At 37.6% G+C, this 22,978-nt stretch overlaps 1 protein-coding gene across 4 annotated transcripts in view; it reads left to right on the top strand.

Annotated features, from left to right (window-relative positions):
- The window catches only part of ADGRV1 (adhesion G protein-coupled receptor V1), a 546,992-nt gene that overhangs the window by 192,753 nt on the left and 331,261 nt on the right, over nt 1-22,978 (top strand). For all 4 annotated transcript variants that reach the window (XM_004759095.3, XM_045074447.1, XM_045074448.1 and 1 more), the window contains exons 72-76: nt 10,231-10,405; nt 11,290-11,425; nt 13,298-14,406; nt 17,656-17,773; nt 18,653-18,824. In XM_004759095.3, coding sequence (XP_004759152.2) covers nt 10,231-10,405; nt 11,290-11,425; nt 13,298-14,406; nt 17,656-17,773; nt 18,653-18,824 — 1,710 coding nt within the window. The remainder of the gene's footprint in view (nt 1-10,230; nt 10,406-11,289; nt 11,426-13,297; nt 14,407-17,655; nt 17,774-18,652; nt 18,825-22,978) is intronic.

Genomic DNA, 22,978 nt, shown 5'->3' with positions numbered 1-22,978 from the left:
GGGAACCACTAGAGGGCAGCATCCACAGGAAGGACTAAAGATTCTCAGACTTGAAATTTCTCAAAATTACTGTTTTAAATCAATATTAAAGTAGACATTATGAATACATTATATGAAAATAACTTGCCAAGTTTTGAAATTTTTCTTTTTGGATATTTAGAAATTTTGTATCCCATAGAATTTGAATGTAAGAATTTTTAAAATTACAGTCACTTAGAATCAAAATTTCCAGGTTTTTTAGGTTATTTTTATTGAATATTCAATATTGAAGCATTTTATACTAAATAATTAAATTAGAACAAAACACCAGTTAATATTCCAGACTTTTTCATTTACTAACGTGATTATATGTCTTTCGTTTTGGGGGCTCTTTTTATCACACGTCTGTGTTGATGGAGAATAATGCTAGTGATGAGATGCTGTGACATGGTTGCCCCTAAATATTAGAATCTTCCACTAGAGTTCAATGTGGGAAAGATTGTTTCTGAATCACTTCATAGGTTCACAGGAGAGCAAAGAATAACTTGAGGGCTTTACTTTGTATGTAGGCCAGTTCTGTCAATATAGGAGCAAGACAGGGCTGTTGTCTTTGGCTCACGGCAATGTGTGTATTTTTGAGACCATGAGGAGATGACATTGCATCCTGTTCCTTCAGGCGGGAGCTCCTTCAGCTTGGTTAAGTCCGGTATGTGGACATGTTCTACACAATTGATAGCCGGGGCTGGCCAGAAGCTTGTGTAACAGGGTCTCTGACCACTAAGGGCATGCTCTTCAGAAACTCCCTTATGGGCTGCTTCTCCGTAGGGAATGAATTTGCTTTGTCTCCTAAATGGAATCCATCAGCGTTAAAAATGACTGAGAAGAATAGTGATTTTTCTTTCTCCTTCACCTCATCTGTTCAAGAGGGAATGGAGGAATAGAACTTAATAATTCTTTGAAGTTTTGTTGTCATCTTTTTGCTCACAGGTTGTTATAAGAAAAGATTCCTTTCAACATGAACCATTCATTTGGCATAGCAAAATATTTCCTACTCCTTGTTCATGTACATGGTCGCAACATGTGTCGCCTCGAAGGGCAAGTTTGGGGCCAGTCAGGATATATTCCTGTCCTTAGGGCAAGTTTGGGGCCAGTCAGGATATATTCCTGTCCTTAGGGCAAGTTTGGGGCCAGTCAGGATATATTCCTGTCCTTAGGGCAAGTTTGGGGCCAGTCAGGATATATTCCTGTCCTTAGGGCAAGTTTGGGGCCAGTCAGGATATATTCCTGTCCTTAGTGTATCCTCGGTACTCCTTACCAGTGTGTGTGTGTGTGTGTGTGTGTGTGTGTGTGAGAGAGAGAGAGAGAGAGAGAGAGAGAGATAGGTGGTTAGGACACTTGCAAAGCATTATCTTAGGTTTTTTTTTTTTTTTTTTTTTTTTTTTTTAAATCTTAGATTTTTGACAAAGGTTTTGACTATTGCTAAGCAAAAGCCTCACTGTAATAGGGAATCTAGGCTGGTGTCAGATTCAAGTTTCATTTTTGTTTTTCTTTTCTTTCTATTTTCTGTACCTCTAAAAGCTATCCTGGGGCTCCTTCTCACACTTTTCTGTTACTTCCCATTCCAGTTTAAAATGGGGAGGATGGGGGCACCTGTGTGACTCAGTCGGTTAAGCATCTAACTCTTGGTTTCAGCTCAGGTCATGATCTCAGAGTTGTGGGATCTGATACCACGTTGGGCTCTTTGCCAGGCATGGAACTGCTTAGGATTCTCTCCCCGCCCGCCCCACCTTCTCTTCTCTCCCTCTCAAAAAAAAAAAAAAAAGAGAGAGAGAGAGAGTTTAAAAAAAATAAGGAGACTGAGTCTTAGTATAGAACTGTCAGTCATATAGTATCCCGATTTAAAGATTTTAGGACCAAAAGAGGTAAACTGAGTTATTCAAATCACAGTGTGAAGCCAGGAATCTAGTTTTATTTTTACTCCCTGGCTAGAACTTACTTCATCTATAAGTCACTTTTAAATCCCAGGGTTCCCTGAGAAGTTTGCCCTTAAAACAAAATCTTACTTGATATGGATTAAAAAGATGCTTATTTTTAAAAAATCTTTGGATGTTTCTGATTCTCAAAAAAAAAAAAAATTTTTTTTAATTGAATTGGAGAGCTGAAAAGAACCTTAATGGAAAATCTACTTCATGATACTCATTTTATAAATGAAGAATTTACTATTATATCTTAGGAAGATGTCAGATTTCAGTTCTAGACAAACCACGTTCTATAAAAACCCACAAACAAGTCATATTAAAATGCCATTTTTAATCTTTTGCTTTCATAAAACCATGATTACATTTAATCTTTTTTGGATATTATAAATTCATAGTATTCCATTTTGATTAAAAAAAAGCTATAAACTGTACTCAGAATTATAAAATAAAAGAAATTTCAAAGTCTCAGATGTCATTTCTTAAGCATATTACTCTTCAATTGAATGTATTCTATTATTTTATTTTTTGAATAGCACCCTTATTTCTTTAATCATTCCAGAACCATTTTATATGAAGAGACATAGTAAGGAGGAATTGGCAGTTAAACAAGAATCATCTCATATATTGATAATTTATTACCAATTAATTTTCAGATTTATAAATATCTACTTCCTTTTTACCATGTTTCAAAAAATAGGCTGAATGCTGAAGGTCCAAGATGAACAGAGACATATGCTTCTTGTCCCCACAGTTTATATTTGTCTTTTTAAAAAATTTTTTAAATTAACATACTATTTGTTTCAAGGGGTATAGGTCTGTGATTCGTCAGTCTTACACAATTCATAGCACTCACAATAGCACGTACCCTCCCCAATGTCCATTACCCAGCCACCCCATCCTTCAGTCCCCTCCAATCCAGCAACCCTCAGTTTGTTTCCTGCAACTAAAAGTCTCATAGGTTTATCTCCCTGTCTGGTTTCATATTGTTTCATTTTTTTCCCTCCCTTCCTCTATGATTCTCTGTCTTGTTTCTCAATTCTTCCTATCAGTGAGATCATTTGATAATTGTCTTTCTCTTTCGTGTAGCATAATACCCTCTAGTTCCATCCATGTGGTTGCAAATGGCAGGATTTCAATTTTTGATGGCTGTATAATATTCCATTGAGTATATATACCACATTTTCTTTATCTATTCATCTTTTGATGGATATCTAGGCTCTTTCCATAGTTTGGCTATTGTGGACATTGATGCTGTGAACATTGTGTGACATGCCCCTTCAGATCACTACATTTGTATCTTTGGGGTAAATACCCAGTAGTGCAATTGCTGGGTCATAGGGTAGCTCTATTTTCAACTCTTTGAGGGACCTCCATACTGTTTATCCAGAGTGGCTGCACCAGCTTGCATTCCCATAAACAGTGTAGGAGGGTTCCCCTTTCTCTGCATCCTCACCAACATCTGTCGTTTCCTGACCTGTTAATTTTGGCCATTCTGACTGGAGTGAGGTGGTATCTCATTGTGGTTTTGATTTGTGTTTCCTTGCTGCCAAGTGACGTGGAGCACTTTTTCATGTGTCTGTTGGCCATTTGGATATCTTCCTTGCAGAAATGTCTATTCATGTCTTCTGCCCATTTCTTAATTGGATTCTTTGTTCTTTGGGTGTTGAGTTGGATAAGTTCTTTATAGATTTTGGATATTGGCCCTTTATCTGATTATGTCATTTGCAAATATCTTCTCCCATTCTGTCGGTTGTCTTTTGGTTTTGTTGACTGTCTCCTTTGCTTTTGCTTTTGATCTTGATGAAGTCTCAGTAGTTCATTTTTGCCCTTGCTTCCCTTGCCTTTGGCAATGTTTCTAGGAAGAAGTTGCTGCAGCTGAGGTTGAAGAGGTTGCTGCCTGTGTTCTCCTCAAGGATATTGATGGATTCCTGTCTCACATTGAGGTCTTTCATCCATTTTGAGTCTATTTTTGTGTGTGATATAAGGAAATGGTCCAGTTTCATTCTTCTGCATGTGTCTGTCCAATTTTCCCAACACCATTTGTTGAGGAGACTGTCTTTTTTTCCATTGGACATTCTTTCCTGCTTTGTCAAAGATTAGTTGACCATACAGTTGAGGGTCTATTTCTGGGCTCTCTATTCTGTTCCATTGATTTATGTGTCTGCCTTTGTGCCAGTACCATACTGTTTTTTTTTTTTTTTTTTTAAGATTTTATTTATTTGAGAGAGAATGAGAAAGCATGAGAGGGGAGAGGATCAGAGGGAGAACTGGACTCCAGATTCATGACTTGAGCCAAAGGCAGACACTTAACCAACTGAGCCAACCAGGCACCCTAACCAATACCATACTGTCTTGGTGTTTACACCATTGTAATTGAGCTTGAAGTCTGAATTGTGATGCCACCAACTCTGGTTTTCTTTTTCAACATTCCTCTGGCTATTCCTAATCTTTTCTGGTTCCATGCAAAATTTAGGATTATTTGTTCCATTTCTTTGAAAAAAGTTGATGGTAATTTGATGGGGATTGTGTTAAATGTGTAGATTGATGGGGATTGTGTTAAATGTGTAGATTGATAGGGATTGTGTTAAATGTGAAGAAATATTTGTTCTTCTAATCCATGAGCGTAGAACGTTTTTCCTTTCCTTTGTGTCTTCCTAAATTTCTTTCATGAGTATTCTATAGTTTTCTGAGTATAGATTCTTTGCCTCTTTGATCAGATTTCTTTCTAGATATAATATGGTTTGGGGTGCAGTTGTAAATAGAATTGACTCCTTAATTTCTCTTTCTTCTATCTTGTTGTTGGTATATAGAAATGCAACTGATTTCTGTGCATTGATTTTATATCCTGACACTTTACTGAATTCCTGTATGAGTTCTAGCAATTTTGGGGTGGAGTCTTTTGGCTTTTCCATATAAAGAGTGAGAGTTTGATTTCTTCTTTGCCGATTCAGATGCCCTTTATTTTGTTGTTGTTGTTGTTGTTGTCTGATTGCTGAGATTAGGATTTATAGTACTGTATTGAATAGCATTAGTGATAGGTGACATCCCTGTTGTGTTCCTAACCCTGTTCCTAACCCTAGGGGAAAAACTCTTAATTTTTCCCCATTGAGAGTAATATTTGTTGTGGGTTTTTCATAGATGGGTTTTATGATATTGAGGTATGTATCCTCTATCCCTACACTGTGAAGAGTTTTAATCAAGAAAGGATGCTGTACTTTGTCAAATGCTTGCAGCACAGGAATAAATCCCATTTGGTTGTGGTGAATAATCCTTTTAAATGTAGTCTTGGAGCCTTTTGGCTAGTATTTTGGTAAGAATTTTTACATCCTTGTTCATGAGGGATATTGGTCTATAATATATATATATTTTTTTATGGTGTCTTTGTCTGGTTTGGGGATCAAGGTAATGCCAGCCTCATAAAATGAGTTTGGAAGTTTTCCTTCCGTTTCTATTTTTTGGAACAGTTCCAGAAGAATAGGGAATTTATTCTTCTTTAAATGTTTGGTAGAATTCCCCTGGGAAGCCAAATGGCCGTGGGCTCTTGTTTCTTGGGAGATTTTTGATGACTGCTTCAGTTTCCTTATAGGTTATGGGTCTGTTCAGGTTTTTTATTTCTTCCTGTTTCAGTTTTAATTTCTAGGAATTTCTTCCTGTTTCAGTTTTTATTTCTAGGAATGCATCCATTTCTTCCAGATTGTCAAATTTGCTGATGTATAGTTGCTCATAATATGTTCTTATAATTATTTGTACTTCTTTTTTTTTTTTTAAAGATTTTATTTATTTATTTGACAGAGAGAGATCACAAGTAGGCAGAGAGGCAGGCAGAGAGAGGAGGAAGCAGGCTCCCTGCTGAGCAGAGAGCCTGATGCGGGACTCGATCCCAGGACCCTGAGATCATGACCTGAGCCGAAGGCAGCGGCTCAACCTACTGAGCCCCCCAGGCACCCTTCTTTGGTGTTGGTTATGAACTGTCCCCGTTCATTCATGATTTTATTAATTTGTGTCCTTTATTGTTTCTTTTTGATAAGTCTGGCCATGGGTTTATCAATCTTATTGATTCTTTCAAAGAACCAGCTCCTGGTCTCATTGGTCTGTTCTACTGTTCTTTTGGTTTCTGTTTCATTGATTTCTGCTCTGATCTTTATTATTTCTCTTCTCCTGCTGGGTTTAGGCTTCATTTGTTCTTCTTTCTCCTACTCCTTTAGTGCAGGGTTAGGTTTTATACTTGAAACCTTTGTTGTTTCATGAGAAAGGCTTGTATCGCTATATACTTTTCTCAGGACCATCTTTGCTGTGTCCTAAAGATTCTGAACAATTGTTTTTTCATTTTCATTTGTTTCCATGACTTTTTTCAATTCTTTAATTTCCTTGTTGACACATTCATTCTTTACAAGGATGCTCTTTATCCTCCATGTATTTGGGTTCTTTCCAAATTTCCTCTTTGATTGAGTTCTAGCTTCAGAGCATTGTGGTCTGAAAATATGCAGGGTATGATCCCAATCTTTCGATACTGGTTGCAACCTGATTTGTGACCCAGGATGTGATCTCTTCTGGAGAATGTTCCATGTGCACTAGAGAAGAATGTGTATTCTCTTGCTTTGGGATGGAATGTTCTGAATATATCTGTGATGTCCATCTGGTCCAGTGTGTCATTTGAAGCCTTTATTTCCTTGTTGATCTTTTGCTTAGATGATCTGTCCATTTCAGGGAGGGGGCTGTTAAAGTCCCCTACTATTATTTTATTGTATTATTGTTGATATGTTTGATTTTGTTCTTAATTGGCTTATATAATTAGCTGCTCCCATGTTAGGGACACAGGTATTCAAAATTGTTAGACCTTCTTTTTGGATAGAGCCTTTAAGTATGATATAATGTCCTTCTTATTATAGTCTTTGGCTTAAAATCTAATTGATCTGAAATAAGTATTGCCACCCCAGCTTCCTTTTGATGTCCATTAGTGTGGGAATTGTTTTTCACCCCCTTGCTTTCAGTCTGGAGGTGTCTTTAGGTCGAAAATGAGTTTATTATAGATAGCATATCGATGGGTCTTGTTTTTTAATCCATTCTGATACCCTGTGCCTTTTCTTTGGGGGCATTTAGCCCATTTACATTCAGGGTAACTATTAAGAGATATGAATTTAGTGCCATTGTATTGCCTATAAAGTGACTGTTACTGTATATTGTCTCTGTTCCTTTCAGGCTCTATCTTTGCTTAGAGGACCCCTTTTGGTATTTCCTGTAGGTCTGGTTTAGTGTTTGCAATTCTTTTAGTTTTTGTTTGTCCTGAAAGCTTTTTATTGCTCCTTATATTTTAAGTGACAACATAGCTGGAGATAATATTCTTGGCTGCATATTTTTCTTGTTTAGTGCTCTGCATATATCATGCCTGTTCTTTCTGGCCTGCTAAGTCTCTGTGGATAGGTCTGCTGCCAATCTAATGTTTCTACTGTTGTAGGTTACAGAGCTCTTGTCCTGAGATGCCTTCAGGATTTTTCTCTTTTTCTCTGAGACTTGTAAGTTTTACTATTACATGATGGGGTGTTGACCTATATTTATTGATTTTGAGATGGGTTCTCTATGCCTCCTTGATTTTGATGCCTGTTTTCTTCCCCAAATTAGGGAAGTTCTCTACTATAATTTGTTCCTATATACCTTCTGCCCCCCCCTCTTCTTCTGAGATCCCAATTATTCTAATATTGTTTTGTTTTAAGGTATCATTTATCTCTCGAATTCTCCCCTCATGGTCCAGTAGTTGTTTATCTCTCTTTGTCTCAGCTTCTTTATTCTCCATCATTTGGTCTTCTATATCACTAATTCACTTTTCTGCCTCATTAATCCTAGCAGTTAGAGCCTCCATTTTTGGTTGCATCTCATTAATAGCCTTTTTGATTTTGATTTGGTTAGATTTAAGTTTTTTTATTTCTCCAGAAAAGGATTCTCTAGTGTCTTCTATGCTTTTTTCAAACCCAGGTAGTATCTTTATAATCATCATTCTGAACTCTAGTTCTGACATCTTACAAATGTTCATATTGATTGGGTCCCTGGCAGTTGGTTCTGCCTCATTCTTTTTTTTTTTTTTTTAAGGTGAGTTTTTCCATTTTCTCATTTTGTACAGGTAAGAATAGACAAATGAGAGAATGAAATGCTGAGAGGGTAATAACGACCCCAGAAAGATATACACTAAAGAAACAGAAGATACCTGAAACTGGAGGGAATGGAAGGAAAGGGGAAAAAAAATATTATCAAGCTGATGAATAGAATAGTGCCACACACTTAGATTTGGGGTGTATTTTGTTCTGTTACAAGAAACTGCCTCCCAAAATTTTAAAGAGAGAAAAAAAGAAAACACACCCCCCCACACACACAAATAAGGGTAAATACAATGAAGGGATGGAATATGACTAAAGATGAAAATTAAAAAAGATTTTAAAAAAGGAGTTGAGGGACGCCTGGGTGGCTCAGTTGGTTAAGCAGCTGCCTTCAGCTCAGGCCATGATCCCAGCGTCCTGGGATCGAGTCCCACATCGGGCTCCTTGCTCTGCAGGGAGCCTGCTTCTCCCTCTGACTCTGCCTTCCATTCTGCCTGTGCTCGCTCTCGCTCTCTCTCTGACAAATAAAAAATCTTTTAAAAAAAAAAAAAAGGAATTGATAAGAAGTTGGTTGAAAAAGGAAAGAAAAAAAATTTAGGAAAGAAAAAGAGAGAATGTGATCAGGCAGGAGACTAGAACAAAGCCATTCAAAAGATTTAGGGTCAGAGCTCCATTGGCGCAATCGGTTAGCGCGCGGTACTTATACAAAAGATTTAGGGTATATTTTCGTCTGTTAGAAGAAACTGTATCTCCAAATTTTAAAGAATGAAAAATTTATATGTATACAAAAAATAACGTTAAGTACAATGAAGGTATAGAATGTGACTCTAAAAATGAAAATTATAAAAGATTTTTAAAAAGGAGTTGGTAAGATGTTGCTTGAAAAAGGAGAGATGAAAACATTTTAAAATTTTTTTTTAAAAATAAAAATATCACTAAGCTGATTGATTTTTTTAAATAAAAATAATTTAAAAAATTAACTTTGAGAGACTAAAGTATCTTGTGAAAAAAACCATGAATTCTATGTACTGTATTCCCATAGCTCTGAAGTTTTGCTGTTCTCATTGATTGGTAAACTCAGTCTTGGTGGGATATTCTTACTGATCTTCTGTGGGGGAGGCCTGTTGAAGTGATTCTCAAATGTCTTTGCCCAAGGCAGAATTGTACTACCCTTACCAGGGGCTAGGCTAAATAATCTGAGGATCGCTCTTGGTAGTTTTTGTTTCCTGAAAGATTTTCGTACAGCTTTGGAGGATAGGAATGAAAATGCAGGCTTCCCAATCTCTGGCCCCAGAGGAGCTGAGAGCTCAGAGCCCCACTCTTCAGTGACCCCTCAGAGAAAAGCAGTCAATCACTCCTGTGTCCCAGGTCTCTGGCCACACTCCATTCTCACTCGGACTGTGGCTGAACATTTCTGTCTCTGGTATACGACCCCTTTTGGGGTTTCCAAACATGGCAGATTCCTGTGGTGTGCTCCTGTGCTGCTCCTCCTGGGGGAGGAAGGGGAGTTTCCCTGGATCTGCCACTTGTTGGGTCCCTGCTAGAAGAGTAGTGGCCTGAAATTGCCTCAGATCATGATTTATGGCAAACCCAAGCTGAGAGCCCACTCCTCAGCAACGTCTCTATGGTCAGTTTCCCTTCTCCAATACCTGGGGGCTCTGCCACACTCAGGTACCCCCGGTCTTTCTGTGACCCCGAGGGTCCTGAGACCACACTGTCCGAACAAGGGTTCCACCCCCCACTTAGCCACTGGAGCAACATCCCTCAGCAGAGCTGACTTCAAAAAGTTCTGATTTTGTGCTCCACTGTTCTATCACTTGCTGGGAAGCAGGCCCCTCCCCCTGGCAGTCCACCTTCTCGTATATCACCTTGGATTCACTTCTCCACGCATCCTACCTTCCAGAAAGTGGTTGCTTTTCTGTTCCTAGAATTGCTGCTATTCTTTTCTTCAGTCTCCTGTTGAGTTTGTAGGTATTCAGAATGGTTTGATAACTAGCTGAATGCCTGGGTGCAGATGAAATTTAGGTCTTCTCCTCCTCTGCCATTTTACTCCTCTAATTGAATATATTTTAAAACAAGAAAGTATGTTATGTAAACAAAGAGAAAGTTGACTTTTAACCCACTCTTCAAAAAACAGGAAACTCTAGGGAGAAATAAAATATTCTAAGCATGTTTTTCCTCAGGTTGGATTTGAATCTATTGCTTTTCCACTCATGGACATGACTGCGGGAACAAGCCAAGTTGTGATTTCTAGGAGAGGCACGTATGGCTCTCTCATGGTTGCCTGGGTGGCTGGATATGCTCCTGGGTTAGAAATCCCCGAATTCATTGTTGTTGGCAACATGACCCCAAAACTAGGTGAGTTGTTGCTTTGCTAAGGTCTTCCCTGTAGAACGCAGAGATAGATGTGTGATTGGCCACTAATTTTCTTCACTTGTCCTTACTTTTGATAATGAACTCTTTGTTTCCTAATATAGTCCTCTCATATTTTAGTGATCAGAGTTCCACAGTCTACTTGGTAAAAATGAGAAACTTTATTCAGTCAAATTAAAAATCTCTTATGTCTCCTGGACATAGTGATCACTAAGCTGATTAATTACTCTGTTGATATAGAAGGAGTTTGTTAAAAGTAGTACTAAAAACCTAATGTGGCCCGTACAATAATAATAAAAAAAGGCATGCCTTTGTGTTCATTTATGTGTTCACCTGAATATTTCTGACAATGGGACAGCTGTGGCTTCATATCCTTTTTGTTTTTATTATCCCGTTAGCTCTGGGAGGGTCAGTGAGATGTACATGTTAGATGACGTGACCTCTACTCCATAGAAGAGACAGGGAGTTAAGGCAAAATTTTGGTGTAGGGATCTTTATTTCAGTTCACATACCTCTCTCCCCAACTTTTTAAATGTGTTACCTCTGGTAGACAGTCACAGAATTCTGGAAAAGACTCTATTTTACTACATCTTTAGGAGTTGAATCCCATGGGCGCCTGGGTGGCTCAATGGGTTAAAGCCTCTGCCTTCAGCTCAGGTCATGATCCCAGGATCCTGGGATCGAACCCCTGGGACTCTCTGCTCAACAGGGAGCCTGCTTCCTCCTCTCTCTCTCTACCTGCCTCTGTGCCTACTTGTGATCTCTGTCTGTCGAATGAATAAATAAAATCTTTAAAAAAAAAAAAAAAAGAGTTGAATCCCAGTGTAAGAACTCAAATAATACCCTGCTTTTCTTCTATTCCTGTTCAGGGAGCCTTTCATTTTCCCATGGAGAACAAAGGAAAGGAATCTTGCTATGGACATTTCCCAGTCCTGGTCAGCCAGAGGCCTTTGTTCTTCATCTCACAGGAGTACAGAGCAGTGCCCCTGGTGGGGCTCGACTTCGGTAAGATCGGCTTGATTCTCAACCAACACAGTCCCTGGGAAGTAATTGGGAATTTATCAGTTGAAACAGAAGAAGACACAAGGATTGCTTTCCCCGAAGCAGCAGCAAGAACGGTTTTAGTGTCAGAGCTACATGTGGCGTGTATGCCAGAGATGCCACGGAGGGAGGCCAACTTTCGTAGAGCCACCACCCACTGCTTGCTATGAAGAGTATTCTCTCTGACCTCTCTCTCAGTTGTGTTGGTCTCCACATAAATCTGGAATAACATCTCCAATTGTGATAGCAAAGTCACCTATTATTAAAGGAGTCTGTCTTTCTAAGCATCTGCTGAAACACACCTATTTTTCCCAAGGGATTAAGAATAAGAATCAACATTATACCAGGGTTACAATGTGACTTGTACCATTGAGTTTAATTTAAATCAGTATATTTGCAGATAAATATGTCCCAGACAAAAGCAATTTACTTTCTCATACCTGGAATGGGCTTGATCAAAACAGCAGAGGGAAGACCTTAGAGATAGAGTCATGGATTTAGTCCTGGCTCTGCTAATTACTTGCTGTGTGACTTTGGGAAAGTTATTTGATCTTCCTGTTCTTCATTTACTTACTTGGAAAATAGGGGAAGAGTGCAGGCAACACCAATGTGTTCAAGTATGTTTTTATATATGTTTAATTGTAGGAGATATTGATTGACAAATCAAATATAGTTTTAGATTATACATATGCCAATTAAAAAATGTTTGGCCACATAATGTATTGCTGGGTAACAAATTTAAATGCCTTAACAACAGCAACAGTTAACAGTTTTGTAGTACTTACCCTAGGTCAGGCATTGCTTTTAAATTATACACACACACACACACGTATAAAATAAGTTTTATGTGTATATAAAATATTCATATATATGTATATAATTTATATGTGTATATGTGTGTAATATGTGTTTATATATATATTTAGTATGTATATATATGTTTACTATTACTCTTCCCAATAGCCATATGGCATGGATACTAGGGATATTAGTAGTCCCATTAGATGAAGAAAGGACTCACAGATACATAATTGACCCACAAAGCTAATAAGGTTGGGACCATGATTTGAATCCAGGTTGCCTTCTACTGTTTGAACTCATAACCACTGTGCTATGTGTTGAATGATGGGTTCTTGACAATAGAGAGTGATGGCTTTGGGGTGTCCTCACTAAAGGATTAAAGAACATTAGGAACATTTTTTTAAAAAAGCAAAAAAACAACTTGTCAGTGAAAGAAAGTATGTCTGTGGCCTGAATTCTGCTGATGGGCCACCTGTGTTAGCTCTGGCAAAGCTATTAACTCCCAACAAAACTCCATAGCAAAAAGCTAAGGATAAATCTCTCAATCATGGATGTTTCTTCAAATTTGTATGTAAGATTTTTAGCAACAATTATGTGAGATAATAGTTTCATTACTGGCCACCTGGAACAAGGAAGGATTTTACACCAAATAGGGAAAACTGTTTCTATTTAGTAGATAAGAAATCTGGCTGACATCCACAGATCTTAAATTTTTGGCGCCCTGTGTACTGATCCTAAGAGAGAGCCTGATATTTCAGATTCTTGAGAGAGCTTCTCTGGTATAAACTGGAGAAACAGACCAGAGACCTAGAAGCTCTTCACTGTGCTCCAACGTGTGAGGTTTGTCCCCCAGCTTCTGTTCTTACATTTCATGTGTTCTAGTGTATTCATTGATAAGTAAGTAGGGTTTTGGGAACTTTTAAAGGGTATACCATCTTTAAGATGCCCTCATGAGAAGCACTTTAAGTATTTGAAAAAGAATCTCTACAATGATATTCCTATGTTTTATCAGTTCTTTAATTTTTTTTTTTTCAGATCAGGTTTCACCTTTGCTGAAATTGAACCAATGGGAGTCTTTCAATTTTCCCCTAGTTCTAGAAATGTCATGGTGTCAGAGGATACACAGATGATCAGATTATATGTCCAAAGACTGTTTGGCTTCCATGGTGATCTTGTTAAAATTTCCTATCAGACAGCTGCAGGAAGTGCAAAGCCTCTGGAAGACTTTGAGCCTGTTAAGAATGGGGAATTGCTTTTTCAAAAATTCCAACCTGAGGTGGATTTTGAAATAATCATTATTAATGACCAGCTTCCCGAGGAAGAGGAAATTTTTTACATTAATCTAACTTCAGTAGAAATGACAGGATTACAAAAGTTAGATGCCCGTTGGAGACCACGCCTCAATCTAGATTTTAGCGTGGCATTGATCACAATATTGGATAACGATGATCCGGCAGGAATGGATATTTCTTTCCCTAAGACAACTGTGGCTGTAGCAGTTAACACAGCTCTCATTCCCGCAGCAACTGACTTCTCAACCACATACCCTGACACAACCAAGATAACGGCTGTTCCACAGCCCACTGAAATGATTGCTGTTATTACCGAGGCGGCTGGTGTATCTGCCATCCCTGAGAAACTTGTCACCGTTCCGGATACATCTGCCTTGTCTGAGAAGCCTGATGTGGGCACTGTGACTGCAAATGTTTCCATCCGTGGAATCTTTAGTCTTGGGCCACCTATTGTTTATGTTGAAGAAGAGGTGAAAAACGGTACACTTAATGCTGCAGAAATTCTCATTCGAAGAACTGGTGGGTCTACTGGCAATGTCACCATAACCGTTAAAACTTTTGGTGAAAGATCTGCTCAGAGGGAACCAAATGCTTTGCCCTTTCATGATAGCTATGGAATTTCCAACCTAACGTGGGCTACTGAAGAAGAAGATTTTGAAGAACAAACCCTTATCCTTACGTTTGTAGATGGAGAAAGAGAACGTAAAGTATTGGTTCAGATTTTGGATGATGATGAGCCTGAGGGGCAGGAATTCTTCTACGTGTTTCTCACAGACCCTCAAGGGGGGGCACAGATTGTGAGGTGGAAGGATGACAGTGGATTTGCAGCTTTTGCCAGAATCATTATTACAGGTATATTTCTGGAGTAATGGACATAAAAATGTGCTCATGCTACAGAATTTATAATAATAGTATTCTGTCTTAAATTTAATTTGAGAGGGTGAATTACTTGAATCACTCATAGTTACTCATTAAACATTGTTTTCTTGTGGCATAGACCCATAACGTGAACTCATGATGTCGTTCTGAGGCGCCACGCTAGAATTTAATGGACTGTAAATGTCACTTAGCTCTGAGCCAGTTAAACAATCTATAACATTTATACTTTCACAATATAGGGAAGATCTTAAAAATGCATAAGTCTGTGTTCTTCCCCTGGAAAATATTTAATTTAATCATTCAAACACATGATTGGCTATCCTGTTCTGAAACCTCATTCTGAATTTCCAAACCACTTTCAATAATCCATCCCCCAAATCTAAGTCTCATTACTAGGAAATTCTTCCTTTATGTTGGGAAATAGATTAAAACTATTTTTTTGGTCGTTCTCCTTTTGAACCAATGCAGTTTATATAATTTTTTTTTTTTTTAACGTTGGGTGTATGTATTACAATAGTTTAAATATTTAGTGATTTTTTTTTAAGATTTTATTTATTTATTTTACAGAGAGAAATCACAAGCAGATGGAGAGGCAGGCAGAGAGAGAGAGAGAGGGAAGCAGGCTCCCTGCTGAGCAGAGAGCCCGACACGGGGCTCGATCCCAGGACCCTGAGATCATGACCTGAGCCGAAGGCAGCGGCTCAACCCACTGAGCCACCCAGGCGCCCCTTTAGTGATTTTTTTTAAAGAATTCCTCATGCATCTTCTAAAAAGTTTTCAGTTATAGTTTGTAGTTTTCATCTGAAATCATACTGTATTTTCTTACCATGGTTTAGCTCAGTTTGCCAGTACCTTACATTAATTAGAGTATTGAGAAGTCCATCTTATGATTCTTACCTACTCTGTTCTTTTTTATAAGCATTTATCAATTTTATATAGTTCTTTACAGTTTCAGATGACACCATGATAAAATAATATAGTGAAAACTAAATGTCATGAAGCCTCTATTTATGGCCCAGATTAAGTATCAATTGGGAGACTCAATGAAATCTTTTAGTGTCTACTCTTTATCCTTCTCTTTTACAAAAGGAAAATATTGGAATACACATCTTTATGGTCCACTTTTAGGATTTGATTCCTCCTCCTAGAATTTTTACTGTATTTTAGCCATTCAGTAATAATTCAGTCCTAATTTTTCAATTGTGTAATTCCTTTTATACCTAGCATCATCCCCTTTATGTTACCCAACAAATTTCCACCAGTCAGAATTGTTATTTATTCCTATTCCTCCAGTTTATTGAATCTTATAAATCCTAATTCTATTCACCAAGTTATTTACTGGTTTTGATTCACATTAGCTTAATGCCATCTATATTTTTCTATTAAAATTATTTTGACACTCAGCAACCTCCTCTTCCATTCCATGACATAGATATTTAATTATAGTTATTTGAATGTGACCAGGGATGACAGTCAAAATGTTTAGCAACTAGTTTGGCAGAGGCACAGGCCGGCCAAAATGTTGGTTAGAGCTCCTTGCTATCCTAGATAAATCCCTGTCTAACTCTCCACGCAGTCACTCAGTTGAGCCTCGATGAGGCAGGTACTCTAATGTTTACCTTCCCTACATAAAGTACATTGATGACACACAGATACCTACCTCTTAATGTCACATGATGCAGTTTACCTGGTAACATCTACAGTACATTTGCATGGTCATATTAGTCCATGTTTCCTTATTTGTCTTTTCCTCTCCTGCTTTTTAACATAGTATTTCCCTTTTGACCACATCATTAATTTTTCCCATTCCTCTTATCTTTAGCTAATCTTCATAGTCTTTGCACATTTAGATTTTAGAACAAACTTCTAAAATAACATCAGGAGAAAACAAATTTAATTAGTTTTGGGCTTGATCATTAGCACATTAGAAGTCCTGATTCATCTTACTAGATGAATCAAAGTTACTCTTGCAGATGTGGTAAGGGGAGTATTTTGTTCACTAGAACCATGCTAAATGCTATCGCACTGGAAAAGAAAATGCTTGTGCTTGTGAGACATTTATAATCTATTTGGAGAGACCAAAAGACCACCAAAATGACAAGGAAACAAATGCTGCTGAGGAAAAACGTTGATGGCAGGTTCTGATGAGGTTCTGAGGCAGGGCTGAGAAGTGGTCATAGTGATGAATTGGGTGAGGACGACGATTGGCTCTCATGCAGAAACAAGGCACACGTGAGACACCGGGAAAATACGGTCCCTAATTAATAGGCTCCACATTGACTCAAACTTTGGACCTGCTGAATAGAGGCTGGTGACTGTTGGCTCTCCCCCAACAGGACCATTAAGCGCTTTTCTATTTCCTTATTTTGATCCCTAACTTCCAAGGTTCCATCTCCTTGGAAGATTAGCAATCAGGTTTTGCAGTGATGGGTACAAATTTAAAGCTTGTGGCTTTGGGAATCATTGCTTTTAGGATCACTTAGCAAAACTGGGCCACTGGGCAATGGAAAGCAGCAGGAACTATGTACTGGCATTTCTCTAGTCTGAGAAGATAGCTTATGTGCTGGCAAAGATTTGGAGTGACCATTTCAGTGTAGTGTGGTCCCTAGACTTGTTCCAGTTTAAACACGATTTGTAGTATGATAGTGCATGTAACCTGAAATGTTGCTTAGAAGTGTTTCTTTTAGTCAGGGATGCTTGGAAGCTCATTAACAGTTCTGTTTTTCTCTGGGGCAGATAACCAAATGCATAACACGAATGCTTTTATAGGGAGGGTAAGTCAGTTAAATGGAGTTCATTACTCAGTAAATATTGATTGAACACTTAAAATATGCTGGATACTGATTTTGATATTGAGGATACAGCTGTAAATAAAATCATAGCTAGTCCAGTAGGATATAATAACTTTAAACAGTCCCCAATATGTAAAATGTAAAGGACTATCATATATAGTCTCATCAGAGAGAGAGGAGCATGTATGTCAGTGTGGGGAGTAGGATTTGATGTTTTCTTTCTTCCAGTCTAATGTTCTCCAAGTGTTAGCCACTTTGATATTATAATATCAATTCTACTCTAATTTTAGTAAAGAGCTTTAAAAATTGTAACTCCCCCTCCTCACTTGTAATTTCTCACTTTTATACCACCTGAGCTGGAAAGAAGAGTGAAGCCCTGGAGATCTTTTAAAGTCTTTAGTACATAATAACCCTCCATTTTTCTTCTCAGGGAGTGATCTTCACAATGGCATCATAGGATTCAGTGAGGAGTCCCAGAGTGGACTGGAGCTGGGTGAAGGGTCGGATAAAAACAGACTGCATCTTACCGTAACAAGGCAACCCAACAGGTATGTTGATATGCATGTAGAAGATGTAACATCCTATGTGTCTGTACAGTATCTAATTTGGATTCATAAAATGGTAAAAGACAGGATGAAATGCTAATAGAAGGTAGCATGGAATTTGGTATGTTAGTGTTCGGATGCTCTCATTTTGGGGGGGTTGTTTTATTTTGTTTGCTCTCATTCTTCATCTTTGAATTTAACACACTTGGTTAATGAGTATAACCTAGGGCCACCTTGAATGTTTTGTACTTCATAAAGTACCATACAGATGTCAGCTTATCTAAGTCTTCACTTCAGCATATCTACTGTTTAATGTTACGGAAACTTGGAAGTACCAAAATTTTGCTTGCAATTTAATACTCTAACAGTGCCCATCTTCCAAATGCTCATCACAGATGTGCATCTGGTATATACCCATGTACACGGAGATAAATGTCCTTTTCCATTTTGGACATAAATTCTCTGGAAACGTAGGTCATCCCCTGCCCTTTATTTTTATAATAACAACCATTCTTAGCAGTAGCATGTTTCCTTTAGAAGAATTCTCAACAAGAAAAGAACATTTACTTGAAGGCAAGGGTACTCTCTAATTTTTTTTTTCATATTTCTGGTACACAATAGGCATAGTACGCAGAAAAGTATTATTTGTTTCCTTTGATACATGGTAGTTTAAGAAATAACTTAGTATTGAATAGAGTGTGGTGGAAGAATGCCACATAAACACTGGCATTAGTTTCTTAACAGTAATGAGGAGAACTGGTTATTTTCAGCTTTATCAGTGGTCCCAGAAGTGCTGTGCTTTGGGAGGAAGAAGTCCACTTAAGCACAGTGATGACACATTCTGCATTAGACACCTTTGCATGGGTTTTGCTTTGTTCCTAGGGCCTTTGAAGATGTCAGGGTCTTTTGGCGGGTCACATTTAACACAACAGCGACCGTGCTCAAGAAAGACGGTGTGAACCTGATGGATGAACTTCTCTCTGTGTCAGGGACCACAACCTGTATGGTGGGTCAAACAAAGTGCGTGATCACCATTGAGCTCAAATCGGAGAAGGTAAGAAATGATGAGGGACTGTATTTTCAACTTCTAATTATATTTCTTTAAAGTTAGTAATTTTAAAGTCATTTTATTGAAATTTACACATTGGTTATATAGAGATTCTTTGTGTCTCACCTGGCCATAATATCTAAATCTCTTTTATGGATAATAGACTTAAGGTTTACACATTATGACATTATGAATTTTTTAGATGTGCACCTAGAACTAATACAATGTTATATGTCAATAATATCTCAATAATAATAATAAAAAAACCCTTGTCAGTTTCCTCCATTTCTATTTTTTGTCATTTCCAAGATTCTTCCTGGACCAAGTGCTCAGGGAATGATCCCTTGATGCCCTTTTCCTGCAGATTAATATTTCTGGGGAAAAAAAAAACCACATTTTGATTACTCTGAATGTTTAATGTTATGTTTTTGTCATCCTTGTAGTTTTGGCCAAATCACATTATATCCATAGATTTTATGCATAGAATGTAAGTTTTCTCATTCTCTATTCATATTTGGTTTAAGAGTTCAGTTTTGATTTACTAAAAAAGCACTGAGGCTATGCTTGGTGGGCTTTTGGATAAATTTCTGTGCATTCATGTTGCTCAAGGCACTTAGGAAACAAGCATGCTCCTGCCTTTCCATAGGAATCTGCATTAGTCATATGGTATTAGTCACTGCCAACTTACCAGAGCTTAAGTCATTTAGTAAATGTGTGTGACCTTTTTTTAATGTGATAATTTAACGCATAATGAGCACTCAGTAGTGTTTTTTCTGTCTACTGCTTAGTTTCTTAAACTCAGATATTTAATACAAAAACTAGGAATAATATTATGAATGTTCAAAAGTACCATGGTTTCTTTGAAACTGCAGAAAAAAAATGCACAAATACAATTTTTTCAGAACATGTAACTATGCTTAAACCCATTCTAAATAGCAATATTGTAGATTTTTTTTCATTTTTTTTCTCTACTTATTTTTTCATTTTCTGAGGATTACTATACCATTTAGATTGATCTTCTCTGAGGTTAACAGTAATGCTTATTTTCATACTGTCCCTTTCATACCTTTCATACATACTATTTTCATACCTTTTATAAGAATTAAAATTGTAATAATTTTACTGGTTCCAAAAGAGAAATAATACTTATTTCCGAAGATGACATATTCATGGTTATTGCCACTTTGTTCTTAGTTAGGATTATGGGTCCTGGTTCTTGTCTAAAGTTGTTTCAAATGAGAATTGCTGATCATCTGGTTGGGATCTATTTTGGGACTTCGCTTGTTAGATCATTATGTATATATTTTTTAAATATATGCCTTCCAGGTTGCTTTTTCTTAACACAGAATGATTTGTTCTTTGGACTTGGTGGGATCGGCTTTACATTAAGTATTGGCCCATTACTCTCTCCCTCCCTCTCTCTCTCTCTTTTAAAGATTTTACTTATTTGAGAGAGAGAGCACACAAGCCGGGGTAGAGGGGTAGAGGGAGAGGGAGAGGCAGACTCCGCACTAAGCCGGGAGCCCTTTTCAGGGCTTGATCCTAGCTAGGACCCTGGGATCATGACCTGAGCCAAAGGCAGATGCTTAGCGGACTCAGCTACCCAGGCACCTCTGCCCTATTGCTCTTGAATGTGGAGCTGGTCTATTAGAGGTGTTAGAAATATATGCCTGCCTTTTTGGTATCTTGTTATATTTAGGAGGGCACCCTAGAGGCTTCATCTCATAAAAGATGAGATAACGAATCTGTGTTCTTATTACACCTCTTTTAGCTCACCTCTTCTGTGATAATGGAATGCAGAGTTGTGTTATCTTCCAACTTGCATGCAACTACCAGCATTCTTTCACTTCTGACTTGCTTTCATCTTCATTTATGTGTGTTTCATAGGTCCTAATACTTTACTGCTATTGTTGGTACAATTCTTACTTTTTCTAAGAAGGATTATTTTATTCACACTTTTTTGTTATCTCCTTCCTACTTACATATAGAAAAAATATTTACCATTCTTTAATAAATGAACACATACTTAATCAAAGACCTAGATGTCCAGGTATGTTAACACTCTTCTTCAAATTAAAATTAATTAAATACTGAGTACATACTATTTTATTCACACTTATTTTCTATTATAACCACTTTTTTGTACACTACAGTAACTTTTCTCCTTTAGGTACTGTTATAGATTCAAATTTTTTAATTTTTTTTAATTTTTTAATGACACAATGCTACATTAGTTTCAAGTACGGCATAGTGATTTAACAAGTCTATACATTATACTATGCTCACTGCAAGTATAGCTACTATTAGTCATCATATAATGCTATTATAATATCATTGGCTATATTCCTCATGCTGTATCATTCATCCCTGTGACTTATTCATTCCATAACCGGAGTGTGTTTCTCCTACTCCCTTTTACCCACCTAGCCTATCCCCCTACCCCTTCCTCTCGGGCAACCACCAGGTTGTTCTCTGTTATGGGTCTTTTTCTGCTTTTTTGGTTTTTTGTTCATTTATTTTGTTTTTTAGATTCCACATACAAGTGGTGAAATCATATGGTATTTGTCTTTCTCTGTCTGACTTATTTCTCTTAGCATAATATACTCTAAGTCTGTCAGTTAATTTTAATTACTGAATGGCTTTCCTTTTGCTATTCAAGTAGCCATGGCATGGCCACTAGAAGTCTTATTATGGTGATCTTTTGTCTTTTCATATTACTTTAAAACTCACTGGAAGTATTTTTGCTTTATATCAATAATATATATGTTCCATAGCCATCTTGATTTTTCCTGATCTAAGACATCTAATCAACTACTGTCCAAGGAATTGATTTCTTTCACCAGAAGGAGTTTTAGAAATCTAGATATGCATGGGAGTTGATGGTTGGCAAAGGTACTGCTGCTGTGGGTCACCTTGGGTAGTGATAGAGCTAGGAAAAAAAAATTTTTGAAATACTAAATTTCCACTGATTTTTTTTCTAACTTAATATACCACCTTATCATATTTTACTTTTCTTGAGAAAAATTTCATTAGCTGTTAATTCCTTCTATTGCACAGAAATTTCAATATTCAAAACATTTGATGATGTTACTCTGCTTAAAAACATTTACTTAAGTCCTCTTCTAGGCATTTTTCAAGTAATTTTGTGACTTCAACCCCCACAAGTTCATGTTTCCTGACTCTCCCTTAGGGACTAATCAAAATACCACTTCCTTTAAGATGCCTCCCTCATATCTGCAGTCAGAATTCACTCTCCTCCACCTCCTCCTCCTCCTGAGAGAGAGAGAGAGAGAGAACACGCGCGCACAAGAGCATGAGTGGGGGGAGGGGCAGAGGGAGAGAAAGAATCTTAAGCAGGCTCTACGCTCAACATAGAGCCTGATGCAGGACTTGATCTCAGGACCCTGAGATCATGACCTGAGCCAAAATCAATAGTTGGACACTTAGAGTCACCCAGGAACCCCTCCAGTTAGAATTCTTATTTCTCTAAGTTTACAAAGACTTCTTATCTTTTTTAATGGAAGTTACCAGTAATATATAGTGTAAAAACTTATTATACATATTTTATCTTGACTATTCGACTCCCACCTGCTTGAAAATTAGAACATGGTTTTATTCATCTTTTCCTCCCTTCATCCTCTGTAAATACATGCTGCCTACAGGAGTTCCTGAGAATTCTGTTGTGCATTTTATCTCAAATACGATTTTTGGTGAGTTAGAATCTTGGATGGATCTCATGAGACTCAAAATATCTATCTCATATATAGATGTCAACGTTATCATCGTAAGAAAAAATCTTTTGAGATCAAAGTCCGTTCAATCCTATAATGCTGTTTAGATAAATGCCTTTATCAGTCTTTCGCTGACTTGGTTCTTGTACAGTGAGACTAGTTTGTATTTAGAGATAAAAATGATTTTCATGGAGTGGAAATACCTTATTTGTGAAAGTAAGCAGGTATAGTAGTAAAGATCCTGAAAGATAGAGAAATTGAGCTTTGATCTCATTTGAAGGAGGTCTCTACATGCAGGAGAGAGAGGGAAAAGAAAAGAGCTAAACTAAGGGGTGGTCTTGGAGAAGCTGAGAGGAAGAGAGATAGGCTGGGTAGAGTGGTAGATGGGAGGGGAGATTGCTTCCTCTGAGCTTGCCCTACTGGTGAGAG

The sequence above is a fragment of the Mustela putorius genome, unplaced genomic scaffold, assembly GCF_011764305.1.
Source record: "Mustela putorius furo isolate JIRA1106 unplaced genomic scaffold, ASM1176430v1.1 tig00537350_pilon_pilon_pilon, whole genome shotgun sequence".
Lineage (NCBI taxonomy): Eukaryota > Metazoa > Chordata > Mammalia > Carnivora > Mustelidae > Mustela > Mustela putorius.
Note: the sequence above shows the minus strand (reverse complement) of the source record. Positions and strands in the feature narration are given on the sequence as shown.